This window comes from Pleurodeles waltl, chromosome 4_1 (genome assembly GCF_031143425.1).
Source record: "Pleurodeles waltl isolate 20211129_DDA chromosome 4_1, aPleWal1.hap1.20221129, whole genome shotgun sequence".
NCBI classification, from domain to species: domain Eukaryota; kingdom Metazoa; phylum Chordata; class Amphibia; order Caudata; family Salamandridae; genus Pleurodeles; species Pleurodeles waltl.
In genome coordinates, this window is record NC_090442.1 from 571,486,148 (window position 1) to 571,511,617 (window position 25,470).

General features: G+C 43.8%; 1 protein-coding gene across 1 annotated transcript in view; it reads left to right on the top strand.

Annotated features, from left to right (window-relative positions):
* LOC138287930 (kinesin-like protein klp-3) overlaps positions 1-25,470 on the top strand; it is a 549,187-nt gene that overhangs the window by 454,572 nt on the left and 69,145 nt on the right. Inside the window, exon 13 of the mRNA XM_069228961.1 lies at positions 2,385-2,480. Coding sequence (XP_069085062.1) covers positions 2,385-2,480 — 96 coding nt within the window. The remainder of the gene's footprint in view (positions 1-2,384; positions 2,481-25,470) is intronic.

Genomic DNA, 25,470 nt, shown 5'->3' on the forward strand with positions numbered 1-25,470 from the left:
AGCACAAACTAATTGATTGATTGATAGGAACCCTTTCTACATTGTTTTATCCAAAGGCCCACACTGAACAGAGACACCAATCAACAAGCAGGCACCGTTTGTTTGAAGTCTTTTTGGACCATTCTGTGAGGGAGAGAGAAGACTTTTCTCTGATAGAAGAAGGGAATTTAGATGTATTACTAGCCTTCTAGAACATGTTTGGATATAGCAGATGGATGGAAGATATTAATAAATCTCATAAAGAGCTTGCTGTTGTAATACAACAACATTCTGGGGCTATTTCAGCCCTCCTCCCTTAATGGTTTCTTGTATTTTGATAAACCAGCCCTTAAAGTAACCAAGGGGCATCCACTTAATGGAGTCTCTATATTAATTATCCATTTTCTAAGGTCCAAAACCAAGGTGTCAACAATTTAATCGGAACATGCATTAGCAACCTGCGTATGTTCGACCCCTATTATTGGAAATTGTGGTTTTATATTTATCAGCATTTACATGAAATAGAGTTGCAATAAAGTTGTAATAGACACTTAGGGCCATATGTACGAACACATTTTCCCACAGACACAGAATGGATTAAATCCTTTGATACATCTGGCCCTTAATGCTTTGTTAAAAACCCTTTTTGAAGATATGTTAACAATACAAAATGTACGTTACCACAGAAGAAAGATCATGCTCAATCTCAAACAGTGTGAAGAGGCTCCAGAAGTTAGGAACCTTACTTTCGCTGCCCAAAAATGTCTGTCCTACCCTGAAGTCACTGTAGCAGTGTTTACCTTAGCAACCACTCTCGAAGGGCCCCGAATGAGTATGAAACCAGCATGAGGAGAAGTATCAAAGAAAACCAGCAAGCTCCAAAGAACCAGTCCTACCACCACAAGATGCCCATCCTCAGAAGTTGCATTATGTCAGTAGCAAACACTGAAGTCAGTGAGCCATGCTGATTATACCCTCTTGCTTTTCAAGAAAAATACAGATATTGAACAGTCAGGCAGTTACCTGCTGGCAACGCTGTCACAATGTCACATCGGTCCCCACTTGCCTGTGACCTGCACTCAGAGAGCTGTGGCATGAGTAGGCCTTTCAAATGCATGGCGATGTATACCGAAACCAACTCACTAGAAACCACATTTTTACTTCCATGGGTGATAATAGCGTGTGAACTTGAAAGGTTTGAAACGTTTGAGATTGATGCCCTTTTCCAGTCTCACACGTCTGCCCCATCAAATTACTTTAACTAAGAGTCAGAAAAATGTACTTTGTTTCAATTAATAAGAACAAAGTACTTACCGACGTCGGTGTACAGGGAAGGCCCCAGAGATGCAGGATGCCGGGACTCCCATTCACTGTTTCCAGAAACCACGGAGCCTCTGGGCTTGGCTCAGAAGTCAAGCGCCAATGAACCCAACCAATCCTGGAGCTGCTCTTATGCCGTTTTCAGCTTGAGAGTAGTGCCATGATTGGTCTGAGCAGGCTAAAGTCTGCCCGGCTGTAACACAGCTCACATTGGTGTCGTCTGAACTGCGCATGTTGGGCTGGCCATCGCAAGACGGCCAACCAACCCCTGAGACCTGCTGATGATGATTAGCAAAGCTTTGAGACCTGATAGAGGTCCAGAGGCCGAGACAATCGTCCATCCACAAGAGCACTGTGCAAAATATCTTGCAATACTGAGGATTATACATAATTGAGTATAAATTCTGACAATGAACGAGGCCTTAACTAAGAGTTATGCTGTAGAAGGTGGCCATGAGAGCTGTTTCCAACAGTGGCAGACAAAAAGGATGACGGTATAAAACCGAGGGGCAGGGGTGTTTAGTTGAAAATATGTTTTTTTTAAAAAGCCACATTTTTGGAGTAGACATGTTTTTGTTTATACCCGCCTAATGCACTGCCTGTCTCAGGTTGAGGATTTACCTAATTAAGTGAGGGGTGTGACGAGGAAGACTGATGCAGTGATTGTGGCATAATTTTTCTGGCAACAAAAAATAAGTCACAGTTAATATTATTTGTCAGCATTGTAATCAGTCTCGCAAAATAAGGTTAAATTCCTCACGGTATTGTTGCAGTACTGTTCGAGAGAGGGTTCCTTCTTTAAGTATTATGTCGTGTAAATTACCCCCTTGCGATCTAAAACTGGATTGGCCTGCATTGGCAGCCAGTGCAGGCTAGCTTTAACTGCTGCTCGGGACTGCAATTCCTAGTACAAGCAGTCCACGATTTACTCAATGCACACACTAAGGTTCACAAAAGTGCCTTGAGGCAAATTTATCAAAAGTTTACATTAAAGTATGCTGCTGCCAAGTGGGCTCTGAAAAGTGTGATAATCACAACAGATTTACCAAACCTAATATTGCATATTTTTTTTCTCACTTTGACAGGTATTTACAGCTTTGAAGACTAATGCTTTGCATGTGCCATACAGAAACTCCAAGCTGACTCATCTTCTTCAGCCTTCACTCAGCGGCAACGCAAAGGTAAAGTAATGGACATTATGTCAGGAGCGTAGGTTTCATTTTAAAGCAACGTGATAGACGGGGATGTATAGCAGCTTCTTGCCAGCCAGTTACAGTAGCTGTCACATTCATCCGACCACCTCTCACTATGAATTGAAACGCCTGATAGCCAATGACCATAATGCTTGTCACACTTCACAGCACGGTAGACATTTTTAACGCGCTAGAGGCTAATGGATACACTTTTCTATCAGGAACTGTCATAACCACCGCGTGATTTTTGGTAAAATGTCGCCACATAAACCTTATGTGTTGCTGAATTTGTGGCCTGATGTTCAAAGTGATTTACTGCGACAAAATATGATTTAGCGTGTTAAGGGCTTTCCTTCTAAATTGCGACTTAGCGAGGTTATGTATCATTGCAGTAAAAAACTAGCGGTCTCTTACCGGACCCCAAGTTAGAATGGCATTTCATTCACAACCGGAAAGGGGTCACCTTTGGAAATCGGTGGGCAGCTTCAGAGGGAATAGCAGTGTTCCTGATCACACCATTTTCACTGAAAATGTCCAAAATAGAAATCTTTTTTTCACTTTACATCAGTCCAGGTTCTTTTAAGGAGCATGGTGATGCTTAAAAAAAAACCAATTAAATTGTTTCAGTTTTGAAATACAGTCATAGGGATGGTTATCTTCTGCCCAGTTTTAGGACACCATCACTGTGACTGTCATTGTAGCCAATTACAGGGGGTCAAAAATTGTGACATGCTTAATTAATTTTAATTAGGCGCCCCATCCCCTCCTTATTCAGTTTTTTGTAAACCTTTGATGTGAACTTGAGGCATGCAAGCTACCCCTGTTTGCTAATGTTGGATAACAGTGCTCTACTGAAGCAGCTTTTTCAATTGACTTCAGAGATTTGAGAAGCTGACTCAAGAAATGCATTTATTTCTCTTGTTACTCCCCTCCTGTGTTGTGAGGTCTGTGTGGTAAATTTAGTGTGTTCCGTAGCTCTTATTTCCTCTTTCTTCTGGCATTTCTGCATGCAAAACACCACTATGTGAGTTCCTTTGGGATTCTTCACCAGTCACGGTTTCATAGAAGAATCTGTGAATTCTTAAAAAAGTAAGGTGCTTTCTCTAAATTCAAGAGCAACTCTGCATTACATTGTGAATCAGGCACACAATTCCTGGAAAATGCGACTTTATTTATATTGATCTTTCAAATATTGGGCTAGAGCAAGGCTGGTGACCACTTCCTGAATTGAATATTCATAGGTTGAGGGGGCTTGTAATTTAAGAACTCTAGTTTGTACAGCTAAATTTCCCTTGGTTGCCACCGAACAAAAAATGCTTGCCCTAGCAGGGTAATGTTCCTTGTTTGGGGCCATCTCATTTATAACGCCACAGAAAAGACACAGGTGACTAGATTACAGCAGCCTACGTAAGTGATCTTACTTTGTACCAGCGGAGAGGGGGACATGTCATTTCCTTTGGTGTCCCATGCAGGAGACGCAGACCGTGGTGAGCAGAGGTGGACAAAATGCCTGTGCAGAAAGCATTACATAAGAAATTCGCCCTATTTTACTTCCCGTGGAGCCTTCTACCCCATGGACTGGAAAAAAAAAGTCACATAGTCAGAACCATATTTGTTTTTTTCTGCTAAAGGTGAATGCTTTGCCCAGACCCTTGACAGTACACCTTAAAGCAACTTACCCAGCCAGAAATGATGTGTGCTATGCCTGCCTGCAAGGTCCTGCTGGCTTTCTTGCAGGCAGATGCCACACACAAGCTCCCCTGCTGGGAAGGTTACTTTGAGGCACACTAGCAAAGGCCTGCAATTAACTTTATTATAGTTACTATTAAGGTAATTGCAATATCCACCCGGTGACAGTGCTGGAGGCCCCATTCGAGCAGCCCTCTGAGCAGACTGAGGAATCCTTGTTCTGCAGGGCATTTCTCTCCATTCCGACTTTGTTTAAATCCGGGGCAGGTTGATGCAGAACTCCTAGCTTACTGAAGGTTGAAAACATGGATTTCACCCACTCCAATGAGTGGGTTGTGCTGCATGCCGTAGCATCTCAAAGCTCATAGGAAGCCATGACCTGTCCCTTGGTGTTGCTCGTAAACGTGCCTGAGCATATCATACCCAGTATAATGGCTGCTGAACCTCGAAAGTAGTGGGGTGTAAATGTGTTCTTGTGCGTTCGAGCAAACATTTTTATAACTTTATTTACATTTTAATTTAAACGTAACAGCAGCGTAGTGCGGTCATATAGTGACAAATGCATCTTGTTGTAGAACAGATCATATTGAGGAAGACAGAAGTCCACCATAGCAAAATGTAATACATTTTTTGCGTCGTCATTGTGCCCTTCGATCTAATACACCATTTTGTTTTCACATATCTTGTCCTTGTTTTGCGCCGAACTTACATCATTTTTTTAAACGCAAATTTGGTGCAAAACTAACTCCATATTTATACTTTGGCGCTAGACCCATCTAGCACCAAAGTTATGGAGTTAAAGTCATTTTTTGGACTTGGAGACCCACCTTGCGTCAATGGGATGCAAGGTTGGCATTCCCGTGCAAAAAATGACTCTATGGCTTTAGCGCCATATTTATCCCCCCATGCTAAAATCAAACACGGGGGAGGAGGGGTCAAATAATGGTGCAAAGCTTGCTTTGCACCATTATTTCATGCCTGGGTCAGGGCAGGTGTTAAGGGACCCGTGGGCATGTTTCCATGGTCAAAGACCATGGAAAGAGCCCACAAGTGGCCTTCCCTGGTCCCAGGGACACCCCACCTACCCCAGAGGGACACTGCAGGTAGGTCCCGGTAAGTATAAATTGTTTTATTTTTTTCTCCTCTCGGGAGCCCTAACCTGGGGCCCCCTGCATGGCACTGGCCCCAGTGGCCATGCCTAGAGGACATTTGTCCCCTGGGCATGGCCATTCGGGTGGTGGGCATGACTCTGTCTATACTAAGACAGGAGCCATGTCCATGGTGGTTGTGTGCCAGGAAATGGAGTTCCTCTGCCTAGAGGCACTTTTTTTGCCTCTAAACAGTGTAGCGCCATTATTCGGCGCACATCCTCCGGTTCCCCCTATGCCTCCCCCACCCAGTTAGTGCCATTTACAATGACACTAACCAGGCATTACCGCCGGGTAGTGCCATTCCTTAAATATGGCGCCACCAATGCCCAGGAATGGCGCTAGCCAGCGCTATACTTTCACAAGCAAGCACAGTTTTGCTTGTAAAAGTATGAATCAGGGCCCAAATATCTTTAGGTTTACTCGATGGTGGTAGTAATATTGCATAACAATTAGCAACGTCATTGCAGTACACTGTATCACATATCCAAGCATTCTCCCTAGGTGGGGGACCCCGCATCCTAGTCATAGCTACTCTACACTTAGCGAATAAAAAGTAACAAATTAATTAGTCTACTTGCTGTTCTTGTAATTTTAATTCCATACCCAAGTAAGGCCATTAAGGTAGGCAGTATCAATGTATGTCCTGTAATTTCTTATATTACTTTATTAATATTGTCCCAGTAGAGGGTTATTTCCACCAGGTAAGGTACAGAAAATATGCAGCGTCGTGGTGACACCTTTGGCATTCAGGGATCACAGAGTGGTCACATTTACTCATGGACACCAGGGAGTAGTATATTCTGGTAATACGTTTAAAGTGTAGTAACTTGATAATTTATAGAGACCATTCTTGCCTGAGCACAACAGAATTTCCATACCTTGTCCTCCAACACCAAGCTCGGGTCTTTTTCCCCACAGCTTTTTGGCCGAATGTGTAGCATGTCCCCTATTAATCATTCATATCTTGTATAGTTTGGATACCCGTTTTATACTGACATCCACAGAGTCTCAATTCCCCTCATCTTTGGAGAGGCTCCTACCCTCTTTTCAAATGTTTAAGGAAGTTGTGTATTTTTAAACACTGAGATTGCTGGGGAGTATATCAACCTGTGTCTTGCCTTGTAAGCTGGGGTCTTCCAGGCCCAGAGTGTACACAGGACGTTATGCCTCTCCAGGGTCGGTTTGGGTAGTTTGGTATGTAGTATACGCTCCAGCACATCTGTTTCAGTCTGGTCTCTTCGATTACCAGGTGGGCCAGCATTCAACAGGTTCACACCAATAGATGGCATAATAAGTCTGGAAGACCAGATAGTAAGTAAACATGTCATGTATACCAAACCTACTCTCCTTCATGGTAAAGAGTCTCACATCTGTCTCTTAGCTGGTTGCCCACCCATATCAGGCTGGTTAGCAGAGATCGAATGTTTTGAAAAATTGAGTCATTCTAAACAATCTGAATGTTTAGAAAGAGATAGATGAACTCTGGAAGAAAAACATTTTAATAATAGAAATGAGACCAGTCATCAACAGAAAGAGTCTGATCCATTTTTTAAATCTGAAGAATCAATTTGTCAATAATAAAACCATAATTATCCCTTACTAGGCTATCTTTGAAATGGCTAACGTGTACTCACAGATATTTATTTGAGGTGTCCCATATGTACAGCAACATTATACAGAAAGGACCACTCCAGAGAGTCAAAGGTTTTCTCTGCATCCAAGTACGCTGATACAACCTCTACTTCCGAGTATATTGGGTGCATAATGGCAAATAGTGATCTTTGGTTACTAGAAGTTGCTCTGCATGGAACTAACCTAGATTGCTCAGGTGAGACTAATTTTTCCACGCAGGAGACCAATCTAGTCAAAGTAGCCTTAGCCCAAATTTTAATTAACCATGTTCAGGAGTGGGAGCAGGCCATATGACTGATATATATGAGCCCTTTTTCTGGGGTTGAGGAGGATAGTTTCTCTGGTGGAGGTTGGTGGAAGGTCCAGCTCTAGGGCTTCATTTTAAACACCAAGCAGATGTGGGACTGGAATATCTTCAAAGCACATGTAAAATTTGGCAATTAGCCCATCTGATCCAGGGGCTTTCTCCCAAGGGCAACTATTGTAGCTTTTGTGATTTCATCAAAGCTTAATGGAGTGATTAGTGTCAGTCTCAAGTCATCCCCCACCTATGCTACAGCAACATCCTCAAAGTATTCAATGGTGTCCTTCAGGCTCTTAGTCACCTTAGAAGTGCACAATTGCATATAGTGAAAGACAAATTTGTGAAGGGAGCTTGGGACATGAAGGCTTAAGTACACCAGTCAATGACTTGCCAGGATTCTCCCCTCTCCCTCTCCGTATCCAAACGCAAATGCATATTTCCCCAAATTTCTAACTTTCTCATTCTGCCCATTCCCTTTACTCAAGCAATTTCTTATGAATCTCAACAAGGGTTTTGCCATCATGATCTATTAAATGCTGTCTTTCTAAAGTAGCTGTATTCCTTTCACAATTTGTAAACTGGGTACGAATATCTCTCAATATTCCTGCCTGCTTCGACCACGCTATACCCTGAATATAGACTTTGAAAGCCTCCCAAACTGTGGCATACAGCTTGACCGGGCCCAAATGATTTGTGTCAAAGGATTCAACAATCAAGGCTCAAATTTCTCATTAAACAATCTTTCTTGTAATGCAAATGATAGGAAACACCAGCTTGCCAAACGAGATATTGTTACTAGAAGGGCATGCCCCAAAATAACTGGGGAGTGATCTGATAAGGTGCGAAGCTTATAGTCCATATTCACCATCTAATAGATCACAATTGCACTGGTCGGCTAGTTAACTGTTGTGTGCTGAAGAGTAATAACTTTATCAAAATTATGCTTAAATCTCTATACATCAAGTAAGGTAAAATCCTCTTGGAGGAAGAGTAGAGGGTGCACCCATCTCACATTACATGGGGCTGGCAGTCCTGTCCAGATGGGAATCAAGAGGTAAACTGGTAGCTGAGAAGCAAACCTCTACTATTAACACGCCCAGATCAGCATTTGGAACATATATATTGACAAACGTACACAGGTGGCAACAAACTGTGAAAGTGAGAAAAAAAACCTCCCTGTAGGATCCAAGTAGGATCCTTTCAAGTTAAAGTCAACAGTGTCAAATGAGAATTGCTACACCCCTTTTGCATAGTGCTAAAGGAAGAAAAATAGCAATATGAACCTCACGTAGTAGTAGCAAAGAATGATTGTCGCTTAAATTCCAAGTGGGTCTTCAGTAATAGGATTACATTTGCCTTAACACTGACTAAATAGGCCAGTATTACCTCACATTTTTCACTTATTCAGCTCTCAGATATTCTAGCTTACTCCTATGAGGGACTGAGTTATTTTAAATGTTCATCTTACATTGTGCGATTGTGGAGGGCTCCCAACCAGCCAAACCTTTCACACCTGGGCATAGAGTAGGAATGAAGCATGTTCACACTATGGATAAACATAAATTAACAACGTCTAACACTGTAGCCAATGTTACTCACTTTCCACTGTGTTCACTCCTACCAATATTGTAGCTACCCCAATGCCATTAACACTAAGATCATTTGGTGGTTGCATGTACGACCGTCAGCCACCTGCTTTGTTCCAGCTCAAGCAATTATGTTCTAGCATAGGCATAGAAAGATGTGTTGACCATTCAAAAACATAGGTTTCCTGTAAACAAAACAAGATATTTGACTTCAGCGCTAGTCTTCAAGTATTGAACTTTTATTGTAAAAACATACAGCATTAAAGTTTATATAGTAAAGGTGTTCTCCTTATTAGGCCAGAGAACATCCAGATTTCCTTTGAGGGCACTTATCATTCAATGGTGTCAGAGATCAAAGGAACAGATGGGTGATTCTAGAGGTAGTACTTAGCAAGGTAATAGAGCAAGTTAAATACCAACCTATTTAAGGTGTATCTGTGGTCAGAGAACTAGAAAGGAGAGAAGATGGCTATAAGTGGAGGCAAGTAGAGAGGGGACAGGAGATAGAAAAGAACTAGGATTTGATCAGAACAAGGGATATAATGTTATTGGACAATAATTCTTATAGTAGGTTAGGGAAACTCTTTTGGATTGACACCAGCAGGTTGCTTTTAACAGTCACATAGCGAAGTCATAGTTGGGCCTGCTGTTATAGGGACTGTTGTCCTCAGTACAAGATTTACCAAAAATGAGAACACTGAGACAGGTAAGACGTCAAAGGACCCAGGCACAACAGAAGTCTTTCCCATACTGGAAAAGAAGAGACCCAGCCAGAGGTCAAACTGTAAATGGATATGGACTAAAACAGACCATGGACTGAAACTGGAATGGAATATAAAAAAGAGAGGAGCAAATAATCAGATAAGACAGCAAGGAGACATGTAGAAAAACCTGAAAAGGAAATATGAACAAGGCTTCAGAAATCAAGAATAGGAACACTGGTATCATGTGCAGTTGGTATGCAACAGGCACTGGGACAAGTATTGCTCACTGGATACAGGGACACTGGAATTAGAATTCAGAGCAAGGTATGTGGGTATGGGGAATAACACAGGAATTCAGAACAATAAATCAGAACAAAGAAGCAAAGAGACCCACTGCCAACTCAGCAAATATGTGGTAGAAAAACACAAACACAGAAGTCAGGAAATGAGGATAAAAAGGGTAAGCAGAAAGAAAGGTGAGATTGTGAATCCAAGAAAACACATGACACACAATGCTACGCAGGGCAGCCACAGGAAGGCAGGACACTGCAGAAACCAGTTGCAGGAAAAAGGACTCCTCTCAAGCTATCAAAGGTTCAGCAGCGTATACAACTGGAGACAAAAGCGGTAGCACTCAATAACAGCAGCTGAAGCACAATTTCTGAATGCAGAAGCCAGTCTTAGATCCCACCTTCCAGGTCACAGCCACACATGGTGGCAGAACTCAGTACAGGTGTGGGCATCGCAGTGCAGAAGAGAGCAAGTAAAATCCCCCACCCCCTTACTCTCTGCCTGAAGGAGTGCAGTGAAGTTCCAGGAAATAACCAGTGGTGATAACAAAACCTCAGGGTGGAAAAAGGATCAGATCTTGTTGCAGAATATGGCAGGAATTTATGCAAGAGAGCACATGGGCATGATAGAAGCGGTAACATAGAGTTGCAGTATAAGATTCACCAAAAGGTTCCTCTCCAGTTATCATGCTCAGGTAAGACATACACGTACCATAAAGCATTAGGAGTTGATAAGTTGACCCTAGAACAGAATCTGGAGTGACTCTGTTTTCCAAGAGGATTTGTAAAGTCTGTGATGAATACTGAAATGTAGCCCAGTTTCTAAATCAGGGTTCATGATGGAATCAGGCTCACAGACTGCCTTCAAGTAGCACCACTCAGTGGCAGTATAGGAAAATGCTGCCACACCGATGCTTGGGAGCTGGGCTCAGAGCCTGCAGGAGTCACTTGGCGCCACTTCCTATGTAGTCTATTACAGAATTTACACATGCTCCACAATAAAGCACATCAAGAAGGAATCTTAAAGCGTCTGCTTAACAAACGGTCCAGCCTTCTCAAACGAGGAAGGTTCCACAACGCGTACGATTTTCACATTGTTGCAGTGTGAGTGTGCCTCGGGTGAGGTTCTCACATCTGGTTTAGAGATCAAGACTGATTTTTCTAAGTTATCGATTTTGCCTTTAGGTCACTTATCCTCCAGGTCAGATACTCGCTGTTCTGCTTCACCCAGTGTGACCATCTGCAGGTCCATTCCTTCATGTGATCAAGGCGCACATTCATATAATCAATCTTTCAGTCAATAGATTTCAGGTTAATTTTGAGATAAAACCTAGCCGTTTCCCCCTCCTCAGTGGATACCGGTTTGGTCTCTTGTGCCAATGAATCCTGGTAGTAAGGATGTGTAGGTGGACTTTTAATTTTCAAAGGATAATTTGTACTCTTTGCTTGTATCCACCGGCCCCCTTACCACCCCACCATGTCACACTTCACCAGTACCTTAGTATAACAGATTGACAGAGAAATGAAGATGTGCTAAAGGGGCAAAGTCAATAAGCACATGCACGCTGCCAGGGCTCATGAGCATTACATGCTTCCTGCATACCCATCATAACTAAATACTGCTATTTCTTGGGAAAAGGGATGCACCAAGCAACAAGGGAACACAAGGAGTGTAGCCTTCTTTGCCACAAAGCAATGGTCAATGCAGAATGAAAAAAGCAGTACAGATGTTAATTATCATCAAATGGCCAAGCTTGCTTCCTTTAACACCTTCGGTGCCTACTCTGGGCAGGGATGGAAGGGGACCACTTCCCCTTCCACCTCTGACCCCCCCAATGACATCTGATGACGTCAGCGTGCGGATCGCACGCTGACCTCATCAGATGCCATACCTCCACTCCAAATAAATGGGGACAAAGTTGTTCTGCCCACCAGTGTGCAGAATGGGCAATTACCCCCAAACCACTCCCCGGTGGGGCAGAAAGCCTAATAGTTGCCAGGGAATAAAAAAAAGAAAAAATAGTGGGGCGGTGGCTACCAACCAGTATGGGCATGATTACACCCCCACCCCAACTAAAGGGGGTAATAGCCTTTCAGCTCTCTCCCCACACACTAAAAGATCTTATCCCAACGGCAAGCAAGAGGATATTTGATTATTTTGGGTTTGGTTTTACATTTGGACCATGAGAACTTGCCTAACTCTCAAAATCTTCCCACTTGGAATGGTCAGGGCTGCACTTTTTGGACTTTGGGACCTGCCATGTAGAAAAATCTACGAGACCTAGACACGTCTCAGTGAGTCCAGGGTGGTGTACTTCACATGAACCCCGCACCATTTTCTTACCCACAATGCCCTGCAAACCTCCATCTTTGCTTGAAATCACATATTTTCCCCACATATTTGTGATGGAACCTTCCTGAATCTGCAGGAATCCCCCAAATTCCTAAAACCCAGCTTTGTCTCATCTATACTGATGAATATTCTGACCCACTTGTCAGCCTAAAATGTTTTTTTCAAACTGCCCTTTTGGACTCGCTATGGTTCCCCCATAATTTCAACATGTTTTTGGCTCTTTCCTGTCACAGGCACTTGGCCCACCTATACAAGTGAGGTATCATTTTTACCGGGAGACTGAGAGGAACGTTGGGTGGTAGAAAATTTGTGCCGGTTTGGTGATCCCACTCAGCAATGTGGGAAAATGTGTTTTTTTAGCTAAATCTGAGGTTTGCTGAGGATTCTGGGTATGAAAACACTAGGGCATCCATGCAAGTCACACCTCCCTGGACTCCCTCGGGTGACTAGTTTTCAGAAATGTCTGAGTTTGGTAGGTTTCCCCAGGTGGCTGCAGAACGGAGGACCAAAAACGTTGGGTAGAAGGACGTTTGTGGCTCCCCTCACATTCCTGGTAACAGAACTTGGTGAGAGCGCCACAAGTTACCCCATCCTAGGTTCCCCAAGGTGTCTAGTTTTCAGAAATGTCCAGGTTTGCTAGGTTTTCCTAGGTGCCGGATGAGGTAGAGGCCAAAATCCACAGGCAGGCACTTTGCAAAAAACAGGTCAGTTTTCTTTGGGAAAATGTGATGTGTCCACGTTGTGTTTTGGGGCATTTCCTGACACGGGCACTAGGCCTACCCACACAAGTGAGGTACCATTTTTATCGGGAGACTTTGGGAAATGCTAGGTGAAAGGAAATTTGTGGCTCCTCTCAGATCCAGAACTTTCTATCTCTGAAATGTGAGGAACAAGTGTTTTTTTGCCATATTTAAAGGTTTGCAAAGGATTCTAGGTAACAGAACCTGGTCAGAGTCCCACAAGTCACCCCATCTTGGATTCCCCTAGGTGTCTAGTTTAAAAAAAAGTGCAGGTTTGGTATGTTTCCCTAGGTGCCGGCTGAGCTAGAGGCCAAAATCTACTAGGCACTTTCCAAAAAACATGTCAGATTTCAATGTAAAAATGTGATGTGTACATTTTGTGTTTCCTGTCGCGAGCAGTAGGCCTAACCACGCAAGTAAGGTACCATTTTTATCGGGAGACATGGGGGAATACAGGATAGCAAAACAATTGTTCATGCCCCTTGTCTTTCTGTACATATTTTCCATCCAACTGTAAGACAGTGTGTAAAAAAGACGTCTATTTGAGAAATGCCCTGTAATTCACATGCTAGTATGGGGACCCTGGAATTCAGAGAGGTGCAAATACCCACTGCTTCTCAACACCTTATCTTGTGCCCATTTTGGAAATACAAAGGTTTCCTTGATACCTATTTTTCACTCTATATTTCACCAATTGAGTTGCTATATATCCAGTATACAACGAAAACCCATTGCAAGGTGCAGCTCCTTTATTGGCTCTGGGTAGCTAGGGTTCTTGATGAACCTACAAGCCCTATATATCCATACAACCAGAAGAGTCCAGCGGACAAAACAGTATATTGCTTTAAAACATCTGCCATAGCTGGAAAAAGTTATAGAAGAAAACATGGACAGAAATGGCTCTCTTTTCACCTCAATTTCAATATTATTTTATTTTAGCTATTATTTTCTGTAGAAAAACCTTGAAGGATCTATACAAATGTGACCCCTTACTGAATTCAGATTGTTGTCTATTTTTCAGAAATGTTTAGCTGTCTGGGATCCAGCATTGGTTTTACACCCATTTCTGTCACTAAATGGAAGAATGCCGAAAGCACAAAAAAATAGTAAAAAATGGGATATGTCCCAGTAAAATGCCAAAATTGTGTTGAAAAATGTGGTTTTCTGATTCAAGTCTGTCTGTTCCTGAAAGGCTGGGAAGATGGAGATTTTAGCACCACAAACCTTTGTTGATGCCATTTTCAGGGGGAAAAAACACAAGCTTTCTTCTGCAGCCCTTGTTTCCCGTTGTTTAAAAAAAAAAAAACAATTGTAGCTGTAGTTTGGCTAATTTCTTGGTCTCCTCTAGGGGAGCGCACAAGCTCTGGGTACCTTTAGAATCCCTAGGATGTTGGAAAAAAGGACGCAAATTTGGCATGGGGAGCGTATGTGGACAAAGAGTTATGAGGGCCTAAGCACGAACTGCCCCAAATAGCCCAAAAAAGGCTTGGCACAGGAGGGAGAAATGGCCTGGCAACAAAGGGGTTAACAGTACACCTTTCAGTGTGCTGTGTATTCTGTTATTCTCCTGGTGGTCAGATAGATCACTTTCAACCTAGGTATCACTACACTCTTGTCTGCATTCAGTTATGCACTTATGCATATTTCCATTGTAGCCTCACCCTGTCATTTCCCGATCAAAGATGGTGGACACAATCAAAGTATAGCAACGAGTTTGCAGGGACTTTATTCATATCCCAGCAGGGCTCCATGTTCAGCTAGTCCGCAGTAAAGAAGGCAGGTATGATTCACAATGGAAGAGAAACAACACATTAATGTGGAAGACAAAATGGAGAGGGGAGTGGTGGAGAAAGAAAGTGAAAAGAAGGAACAGGATTTGCAAAATAAAGAGAAAGATAAAATAACAGTGGGGTATTATTTTACAGTTAGACATTTTAGCACTGTCAGAGGCATAAATGTTTTTTTGGTTATGTGTGCTGCTTTGCACCTTTTCCGTTGTTTTTATATTTTTTCAGTCCTTACTTTTATAATTTGGGGGACTCCATTTCTGTGAGACTTTTTACTTAGGCTCTGTTTTCTTTTTCCATGATTCATTTTTATTGGCGCGCGTAAAGCGCTCTGTCCAAGCTGTAATCTCTCTTTGGGCTTCTAACCACGCCCAGGTCACGTCAGTCACTTTCATTGGCTCGTGGGCTTGCCTTTTAAAATCCGCTTGCTTTCATTTGTGAAAGGCATGCATACGGCATTCCTTTTCCGGTGTTTAGCCCACCTACACAGCACTGGTACACTATCGAAACCATTTGAGGTGCAATGTTTTCAGCATGGTTTCCGGATCGGTTTTTCCGTTTTCAATTTCAGCGCGATCGCGCTGCATTTTACAAAGCGCGATCGCGCTGTGGTTTGTTTCTTGTAATTTGTGTACCAAGAAAAGTCCATTTAGGAGTTTATGAAGCTAATAGCTCTAACTCAAGCAAATGCGAGACTCGTTGCATTGCAACTGCTTGTTTGCCTTGAGGGATCCAAAAGATTTAAAGGTGATTTCAAGCTTTCAGTCATGGCAAAGTGTTACATGCAACATCAATAAAAAAGTTTCTTTAATTATCAAAACAGCACCTCAAGTAAGAGAAATGGGAGGATGTCAAAGGGATCATTTGCAATAATATTAGTGAGCTGCTGCTGTGTTAAAATATTGAAAACATACGTCACTGTCCCATATTATTAGGTGTAAACACATTTAAAATCTGGACGTGTCTGTGCACTGACAGTGACTCGGCCAAAGAGGGTATGAAAGAGCTGAAATTGCATCATAAATTCAAAAATGTTCCAAACGGGCACCCAAAATATGCTTGTCCCAGGGCCCCCCAACTCCTTAAGATGTCCCTGACTGTACAGGGTGTGCTGGGGAAATCTCAAATCAATGCAGTAGAGTTACAAGGATTCCATGGGCTCTGGTGCAAATAAGGAAAATGGCCCCTTAGGGGCTCTGGGCGTTAGTGCCACTGCACCTGCTGCACCAATGGCAGCTACGCCATTAAATACATGGGTGAAGGCTTTGATCAATGAAAATGGTTGCAGCGTTTGCAGTGGGGCTGAGAATCAGGTGGTTGGATCCTTAACATGTGTCGGTAGGAAATGGAAAATTGCTGGCAGCACTGTTTGAGAAAAAGAAAAGGCAAACCAATATGTAGAAGTGAAGGTGATGGTGGTACTTGTGCACCTCTAGAGGTTGTAGTGATCCAGGGGCACTGTCACATCACAGACTAGATCAACAGCCAGTTTGTGGATGAGTTATTTTTCTACATGCTTACACTGGAAGCCGCACAAAGGTAACTGCCACGAAGTATGTATGCTTGTTGTGATGTTCTTTGTTCCGTTCCTTGGTATGTCAGCAAGCTGGAAATCTGCCCATGTGTGCTCCTGACACTGAGCAGGTGTGAGCCTAGCCAAACCTAGGGCCTAGAGGGATGACTCAAAAAGCCAGGTCTTCAGTTTCTTGCAGAATTAAAGCAGTGAGGAGGAGGCTCTTATGTGCAGGCCATTCCATGCTTTAGGAGTATGTAGGGGAAGACTCCACAACTGTATATGGCTTTCTGTGCACATGGGATGTGTGCAATTAGGATACCGGATGAGCGGAGGTGTCTGGAAAGTTTGTGAAAGCAAATGAGATTGTTGAGGTATGGTGGGTCAGTGTTATGTAGTGCCTTAAAAGTATGGGTGAGAAGTTTGAATTGTGCTTGTTTCTGAAGGGAGAGCCAGTGGAGCTCCTTTAGGTGTGGTGTGATGGTAGTGTGGTGTGGAAAGTTGAGAATGATTCTGGCTACTGAGTTCTGAATGGTTTGCAGTTGTCTGGTGAATTTTGTGTTGATCCCGGCATAGAGGGTGTTACTGTAGTCCAGCTTGCTTGTGACCAGAGCATGCATAATGTTTTTCCAGGTGCTGATTCGGAGCCATGGCATTTGAAAATCTTTCTGGCATCCCCAGAGTATGAAAGCATGAGGCGGTGATGGCATTGACTTGGGGAGTCATTTCTAGTTTGCTGCCATTGACGACCCCAGTACTTTTGGTGGTTGTCAGTCCTATCTCTTTTGGCCACCCGGTGGAGCCCCATGTTGAAGTGCTATTCCCAAAGATCACAATTTCGGTCTTGTCAGTGTTAAGCTGTAGACAGTTGTTCTACATCCAGTGGGAAATTTCAGTCCTGCAGGCACAGATCTTGATTTTGGTACTGGACTTCTTGTCTGAGGAGAAGAGAATAAGCTGCATGTTGTCAGCGTAGGATAGGCTGCTGATGTTGTCAATGCGGATGATGCTGGCTAGAGGCATAATGTGTGCCCTAAAGATGGTCTGGCTCTGGGATGATCCTTGTGGAACCGATGAGGTTGCTGCCATCCGAAGTGTAGAGTGCAAGGCTGACTGGGTCCTTTCAGTCAGGAAGGAGCAGATCCATTGGAGTGTGGACTTGGATTCAGATGTTGTGTTGCCATTGGATGATGATGGAGTGGGAAATCATAGCAAATGCCACGGAGCGTTCCAGGAGGATGAGGGCCACTGTGTCTCCTCTGTCCAGAATCATGTGGATTTTATTTCTGGTGGCAATGATGGGTTTCCATGCTGTGGTTTGGTCTGAAACCAGACTGAGTGGCGTTGCGAAGGTGGTGGTCTTTGAGGTATTCGGTCATGACTTTCTCTAAGACCTGGGCCAGGAATGATAGCAGGGAGATTAGTCTGTATTTGGCGAACGTTGAAGGGTCAGTTGAAGATTTCTTTATCAATGGGATGACAGGAATGGCACCAAAGTGGTGGAGGCATTCAAAATGTGTGTGAGCATGGCACTGGTAGGTTGCAGTCCTTTGAAGTAGATGTTGTTGGGCAAAGGGTCCAATTGGGCTCCTGAGTGCATGGATGTCATGGTGGCAGCAATGTCTCCTGGGGTGATGATGGACCAAGTGGTTACCATTGGTATTTTGGATAAGATTAGGAGGCAGTTAGCAAGGTGGGTTGAAGTTGCTGTAAATTGTAGTGATTTTGTTGCTGAAGAATTGAGATTGTACAGATATACTGCAAGGAGTAGATCAAACTGGAGGCAGCTGCTGATGAGGTGAAATCCCTCACACTGGCAGAGCTTTTGCTGGTTCTGGCTTCAATGCGGTCCTCTAGAGTGGCATGTTTTGTGGTCTGGACCATTTGGTGAAAGCATCTCATGGAGGATTTGAACGTGCTCCTGTCTGTATTGTCTGGGCTCATTCTCTATTCGCCCTCCAGTTGTTTGCAGTGGTATTTCATCAATTTGAGTTCCTCCGTGTACCAGCTGGCCTGGGGTCTAGATCTTGTTGTGTTTCTGTGTTTGAAGGAACACAGGGAGTTGGTGCAGGAGGTGATTGAATTGAATTGTTTAAATTCTTAATGGCTTTGGGGAGGTTGCTGGGTGTTGAGAGCAGTGTTTCAGTCCTTATCAGTGATGCTGCTCCGGTTGCGGTGGGCTGGTCTGGCAGTGGTGCATTTGCGCTGAGCCCGAATGGGGATGCTGAGCTTAATAGGGGTGTGGCCTGTCCATGAGACTGGCGTGAGTTTTTCAACACTGATGTTGTCAAATAGTGAAAATATGGTCCAGGAGGTGTCCTGCAACATGGGTGCCTACCATTATTTGTTACGTAATGCTTGTAAGGTCTTTGATGAGTGCTTTTGAGTTGGGGTCGATGTGGTCTTCCAGATGGATGGTCAGGTCTCCATGTAGGACGTAATTGCTAGCATCAAGGGCAAGTGGTGCGACAAAGTCCATGATGATGTCAGTGAAGCTGGTTTGCAGTCATGCTGTTCTGCCGTTTTTGTAGGGAAGTGAACAATATCAGCCAAAGCCATAAGGTTCATGGATAATCAAGAGATCAACAGATGTCCCCTGCATCCATACAGACATAGAAATAAAATACCTGTATGTTGTGTTATGTTACATGACTTTATATAGAGCATACACTGCTGTTAGCACAGCCTCAAAAAACCCTAGCTTTAATTTTATATTTACAATTGTGTTGTCTTCAGCCTTCAAGGACCCCTACAAATATTATAACAGATCCTGAATAACACAACAGAAACCAGCCCCTTACTCAAGCACAACAGTTTTACGCATACACGATCTGTTGTATAAATTAATATTGGCGTTACAGCAGTGCTACATCTTTCGGATTCACCTATGCTTGAGCTAGCTGCCGTCTGCCAGAGAAGCCCTATGAATGTGCTGAAGGCGGCAGTCAGCGGAACAGTAAACCAATGAAACAAAGCAAATGAGACACATTCCTTCCTAAAAATTTCTTCTATGAACAAGCATTGGCAAAGCCAATAGGTGTCGCCTAAGTGACATCTCTTGGCTTTGTCAATTGTTTTTCATATATGTTATTCAACATGGCTTAAACTAAAAAAAAAATACAAAAAAGTACTATAACTCGGAAGTAATCCAACCTTGCGTAATGTAACTGGTGCTCTTGTAAAAATGCTCTAATACCTTTGGGGCAATTTGGTACTATATAGTACAGTAAAAATATTTTTTAAAAGAGCACAGAGAGTGGGGGGAGGGTAAGCAATTCGAGTAAGTGGGAGGCCGTACTAGCCACTGGAAGCAATGCATGAGGATGTCAACCATTGTATGATGGATGGTGTGTATTGATTGAATAAAATACCTTGATAAATGTTGCATTGTTTGGCCTATAAATAAGAAGTAACTTGGCCTTTTGTAATATAACTGGTGCTCCTGTAAAAGCACTCCAATACTTTTGGGGCTTGGTCTACATATTGGAACGGTTCTTTTAGAATCCCTATGCCTGTACCTAGCACTCTGTTCTTTTTTGAATGAGATACCTTCTGTGGTATGTAGTATTTAAGACCAAACCCCAAACCATCTCCTGTGAGGAAGCATTAACCGCATGACCACATTTTTTAATGTAAATTGAAGGACACAGTCAAGCAAGGGTATCCAATGTACCTTCAGGGGCGCCGGGTCCATGCCAGATTTTCAGAATAACACCTATTAAGTAAATAAATTCCCATTATATTACTTGTTTGTCCATTTATTTGTGTGGGTACCCTGAATTCCTGGCATGGATCTCACCCTCATGGGCCTGCGTTCGACACCCCCTCTGGTAGGCTTCTGACTAAGCTTTGTATACAGCAGAAGCCCGGTACCTGAACAATGGAGAAAATGAAAGTACCCCCTTCCTGCAAGACCTGGAGAAGAGTTTTGTTAGCAATGATGAGTTAAATGAGAAAAAAACTGTGCCTTTGCTGAATTCTATTTTAAAGTGTTTGATTCTACTGTATAATGAAAGGAGATATAAATTTTGAGAAATCTTTAGTTTATTTTTTGCAGTTTTATCTAGTGTGGACTCGACCCAAAGGTATTGGGACGCATGTTATAAGCACCAGTTACATTGCAGTAGATCAACATTTATTGTTTATAGGCATGGGAGAGACTGAGGCCCATATTTATACTTCTTGCCGCAAAACTGCACAAACGCAGTTTTGCGGCAAAAAGTATATCGTCGGCTTGCATCATTCCAAAGCGCCAGCTCTGTGCCAAATTTATGGAATGCCACAAACCGGCACTCAGGTTGAGCTAGCGTCAGAAAAAAATGACGTTAGCCGGGTGGGGGTGGTGGTACAGGTGAAGGGGGGCTTGCCTCCAAAAATTACGCTAGGCTGGTTAGAGGCAAAAGAAATGCTATTAACCAGCCTAGGGTCCTTTCCTGACGCAAAACCATCCATACCACATGACTCCTGTCTTATAAAAGACAGAAGTCATGCCCACCACCCCAGTGGCCAGCACAGGGGACCAGGGTCCCCTGGGCATAGCCATTGCACCCAGTGCCATGCAGGGGGACTCATGTCAGGGCCCCAATGGCACGTAAACTTTTTTTATAATACTTACCTATACTTACCATACTTACCTGGGATGGGGTCCCCCATCCTCTGGTGTCCCTCTGGGGTGGGTGGGGGTGTTCCTGGGGCTTGTGGTGGGCACCTGTGGGCCCATTCCATGGTGTTTAACCATGGAAATGGGTCGACAGGTCCCCTAATGCCTGGTCTGACCCAGGCGTTAAATAATGGTGCAAAGCAAGCTTTGCAGCATTATTTAGCCCCTCCTCCCACCCGTGCATCATTTTAGCACGGGGGATAAATATGGGGCTATGGCTAAGTATTTTGATGCTAGACACATCTAGTGTCAAAATATTTGAGATAGCACCATTTTTTGGATGTGTGCACCTACCTTGCATCAACGAAATGCAAGATAGGTGTACCCATCTAAAAAAATAGTGGTATCTCAAATATTTTGACACTAGATGTGTCTAGTATCAAAATATAAATATGGAGTTCAGTTTGCGCCAAATTTGTGTAAAAAAAAAAGAACGCAAATTCGGCCTAAACATAGTATAAAAATACCCCTAAGTAATTTGCCCAGAATCAGAGGATGTTGAGACAACTTCGAGACTCTAAGCTGTTTCCCCAGTTCCACGGTTAGCAGCTCTGGCTGTTACACCACATCCTTCTTGCAGAGTTAACTAGCTGATGAGGGGAGGTTGGTGTTAGCTGTAAAACTGGGGTTGTTGCTCTGAAGCCACTGTGCCTCTCATTTTGAAATGTTCGTGCACAGGCTGTGTAGGTGCCTGCTGATAGAAGAGTCTGTAGCCTATGCCTACTACACAAGAATGTGTCAAGGGTCCTAATAACGGCAGAAAAGGTACAGAAGCACACTCAGCCAAATTCTATGGATGCTGGGTGGGTGAGTGCTTTATGCAGCAAGCGCTCCTTACTGATGCACTGAGGCAACATCCATTGGATGCTTCTAAGCGCTGCGTCAGTGTGGACTCTTGTCACCCAGGGAGCTCCGATTTCCCCCAGGGATGAAAGCCACCACAGCAGTTTGGAAGCCGGTTCTGAAGCAAGGTGGGCTGCAGAATCTAAGCTTTCCCCAGCCCCAGGTGGCTGGGGAAACAGCAGAGAAGGTGGGGTGCTGGAGCAAGATGAGGGTGCAGTGTGATTGGGGTAGGCGGACAAGAGTCCTCCTTGTTGGCACACCAATGCAATATTTGTTGGATACTTCTAAGTGCTGCGTCAGCTGCGATTATGACATTGAAATGGGAGGGGTGAAGGGCTGGTTTAAAAAGGCAACGAAGAGTAGGATGGGGTGGCACGGTTGAAAACAATGGAGAGGGCATGGGTGAAGATAAGTGACTGCTGACAAAATCACTTGCAAAAGTAAATAAAAAATAAAAAATTAGTACTTGGTCCAAGCACGGCATGGATGAAGACATAACAAAAGGAACAGATGATGGCCAGAATGCTGAACAATGCAAACATTCACTCCCAGCCACAAAGATCCGGGTTTAATCCATTGTTTTTTTGCCTGCCACCCAGTTTGGACCTAGTCATATGTAAATCATTCTTGACCCTGTTCCCCATGGGAACAGTCCTGCCCAGATGTGGGTCCTGTGCTCACTATGCCACTGGATTCAAGCTAGTCTGGCTGATGAACAGTGATACCCGAAACCAGTCCCAGGATGCTTGTTTCCGGCCCAGGGAGGACCTGGCCTGGCAGTTGGGGCTGGTCTGTTCCCATGGGGAACAGGGTCAAGACTAATTTGCAAATGACTGTGTCCAAACTGGGGTGGCATGGTGAGCAAAAGAATGGTGGATAAAACCCAGATCTGTGACTGGGTGTGAATGTTTGAAAAGTGTCAGCACTCAGTCCATCATACTTTTGTGTTGCTGAAGTCGCCTGAAGTGGGAAGGGTATGCCCAGACGTGGGTGCCATGCTTAATGTGCCACTGGATTCAAGCTAGCCTGGCTGATACCCTTAAACTGGTCTCAGGATGCTTGTTTCCAGTGCAGGGAGGACCTGGCCTGGCAGTTCGGGCTGGACTGTTCCCATGGGGAATAGGATCAAGACGGATTTGCAAATGGCTGGGTCCAAACTGGGGTGGCATGGTGAGCAAAAGAACGATGGATAAAACCCAGATCTGTGACTGGAGGTGAGTGTTTGAAATGTTTCAGCACTCCATCCATCATACTTTTGTGTTGCTGAAGTCATAGATGCCCAGGAGGAAGACAGAGGTGAGGAGGAGGCCCTGACCAATAAGAAGCAAGCAAATGAGACCCACCTGGGAGCCAGTCAATGGGTAAGTAAAGCGATGTAGTAGCCACATGGGAACCAGCCAATGGAAAGTAAAGGTAAGTGCAGGCCGGGCTCTAAGCCTCTTTTTAGTTATTTATTTTTTTAATTTACAAGAGATTTCGCAAGCGCTGTGAAGCCGAAACCTAAAAATTACATATGGCGCTGCCTAACACTGTAAGAAAACATAAAATGTCGCTGTCTTTGAAGAGATCGGACACAGTAATATGGACCACCGAATGGAACAGCTTAGTGAACTCGATAGGTGCCGCTGACAATTGTACTTGAAGTCATGAGTTTGAATCCAGGCCTTCCTTCCTTCCAATGTCGGTAAATTAAGAGTCATAAGCTGGGTATCAGTGACATGTCTTATTAGGAGCACTCCTTAACTGCAGAAGTGCATTTAAGGTACAAAATTACAGATTTTAACAATAAGTGAGGATTAACAAATCACTGGGCTTCTTTCTTGATTTTAGCCAATAAGGTACCAATAGCCCTGCAAACGACTTTTGTTAATGAAAGGAAAAACTCGGCATTATTAGTTTTCCAACAAACAAATACTGCTCAATTTCTTTTTTTAAGTTAAGTAAATCTGCAAGATTTTAGGCCCTAGGTAGCCCCATGGGCATTACCGCAACCATCAACCCGCCCCTCCACCCAAACAATGCTGAAAGAATTTACGTGATACCTAAACATTTCATTAAAGTATGCCACCTTACTACAACGCACGCATTAAGAGGGCCTATCTCCACAGATGGTGACAAATACATTTCAAATATCCCCAAAACACGACAAGCAGTTAATAGTGAAGATTACATATATTGGCCTTTAAATAATTAAGTGACAGTGCGGTTTATTTCCTCAACAATAAGCTCACGTTACAAAGCTGCAATGTTTCCTATTGATGGGCGGCTACTGCAAGCCAGTGCTCTAGCTGACTAGCGATAAGAGAATTAGGGCCAGATGTAGGAAACGATTTGCGAGTCGCAAATGGCAAAAAATGCCGTTTGCGAGTCGCAAATCTCAGTTTCCTATGCAGAAATTTATTTTGCGAGTCGGGACTGACTCGCAAAATGCATTTCCGAATCGCAAATAGGAAGGGGTGTTCCCTTCCTATTTGCGATTCGCAGTGGTATGCAATACCATTTGCGACCGCATATGCGGTCGCAAATGGTGTCGCAGTTACCATCCACTTGAAGTGGATGGTAACCCACTCGCAAATTGGAAGGGGTCCCCATGGGACCCCTTCCCCTTTGTGAATGGACCACAAATTATTTTTTCAGGGCAGGTAGTGGTCCAAGGGACCACTACCTGCCCTGAAAAAATACCGAAACTAAAGGTTTCGGATTTTTTTTTAAGTGCAGCTCGTTTTCCTTTAAGGAAAACGGGCTATACTTAAAAAAACAAAACTGCTTTATTTATAAGCAGTCACGAACATGGATGTCTGCTGACTACAGCAGGCCTCCATGTTTGCGAGTGCCCATAGTCGCTATGGGGCCGCAATTTGCGACCCACCTCATTAATATTAATGAGGTGGGTCTTTGCGACCCCATAGCGACTCGCAGGCGGTGTCTGAGACACCGTTCTGCATACCAATTTGCGAGTTGCAAATTGCGAGTCGGAAGGACTCGCAATTTGCAACTCGCAAATTGGATTTTTGCTACATCTGGCCCTATGTGGCACAAGTTCTAGCCTTGCGAGGGTGCGGGCTCTCCCGCAGCGCTGAGCAGATCAGTCATTTGAATGTTTTAGTTGATGAAGAATCTAAGGCACCTCTCACCTAGGTGGTGCTTCTTCTTCCATCCTCACCTGGCGTGTCACCAACCATGGCAGCACTTAATACCCACTTATCCACTCATTCACATGACCTGCGCACTTCAAATCATTCATGAGATAACAGCCATCACTCATTGCTTCATTGGGCATACTATCGTGATGGAGTGACAGTAGATTGGACTGTCCTTGTTAACTTGACCACAGCGGCCCGACCTGCACAATGGTACATTCAAACATGGCGAATGCTTTTAGATCATCAACGTGACTTTAATGTGCAAACTGATGGAACAAGAGAAATAACACTGAGGCAGCTGTCTGCGGGTGGCTAAAACTTCTGATGACGAACTGCCATTGGTCCAAGGGGTCAGTTGGTGTCAAGTGGAATTCCACCTGGACACCTTCATTCTGACACATTCAAATATGTGCCACATGGAGCAGGGATCCGTTGAAATAGCGTCATTGTGGCCTCTATGAAGGCTGCAATTTGCTGTGGGATTGACATCCCTCACACATTGGGCATTCCAGGACCAAATGCGAGACCAGATCAGGGTCACAAGATGCTTGTAGGATATGATCCTTTGATTGGCACCGTCCTA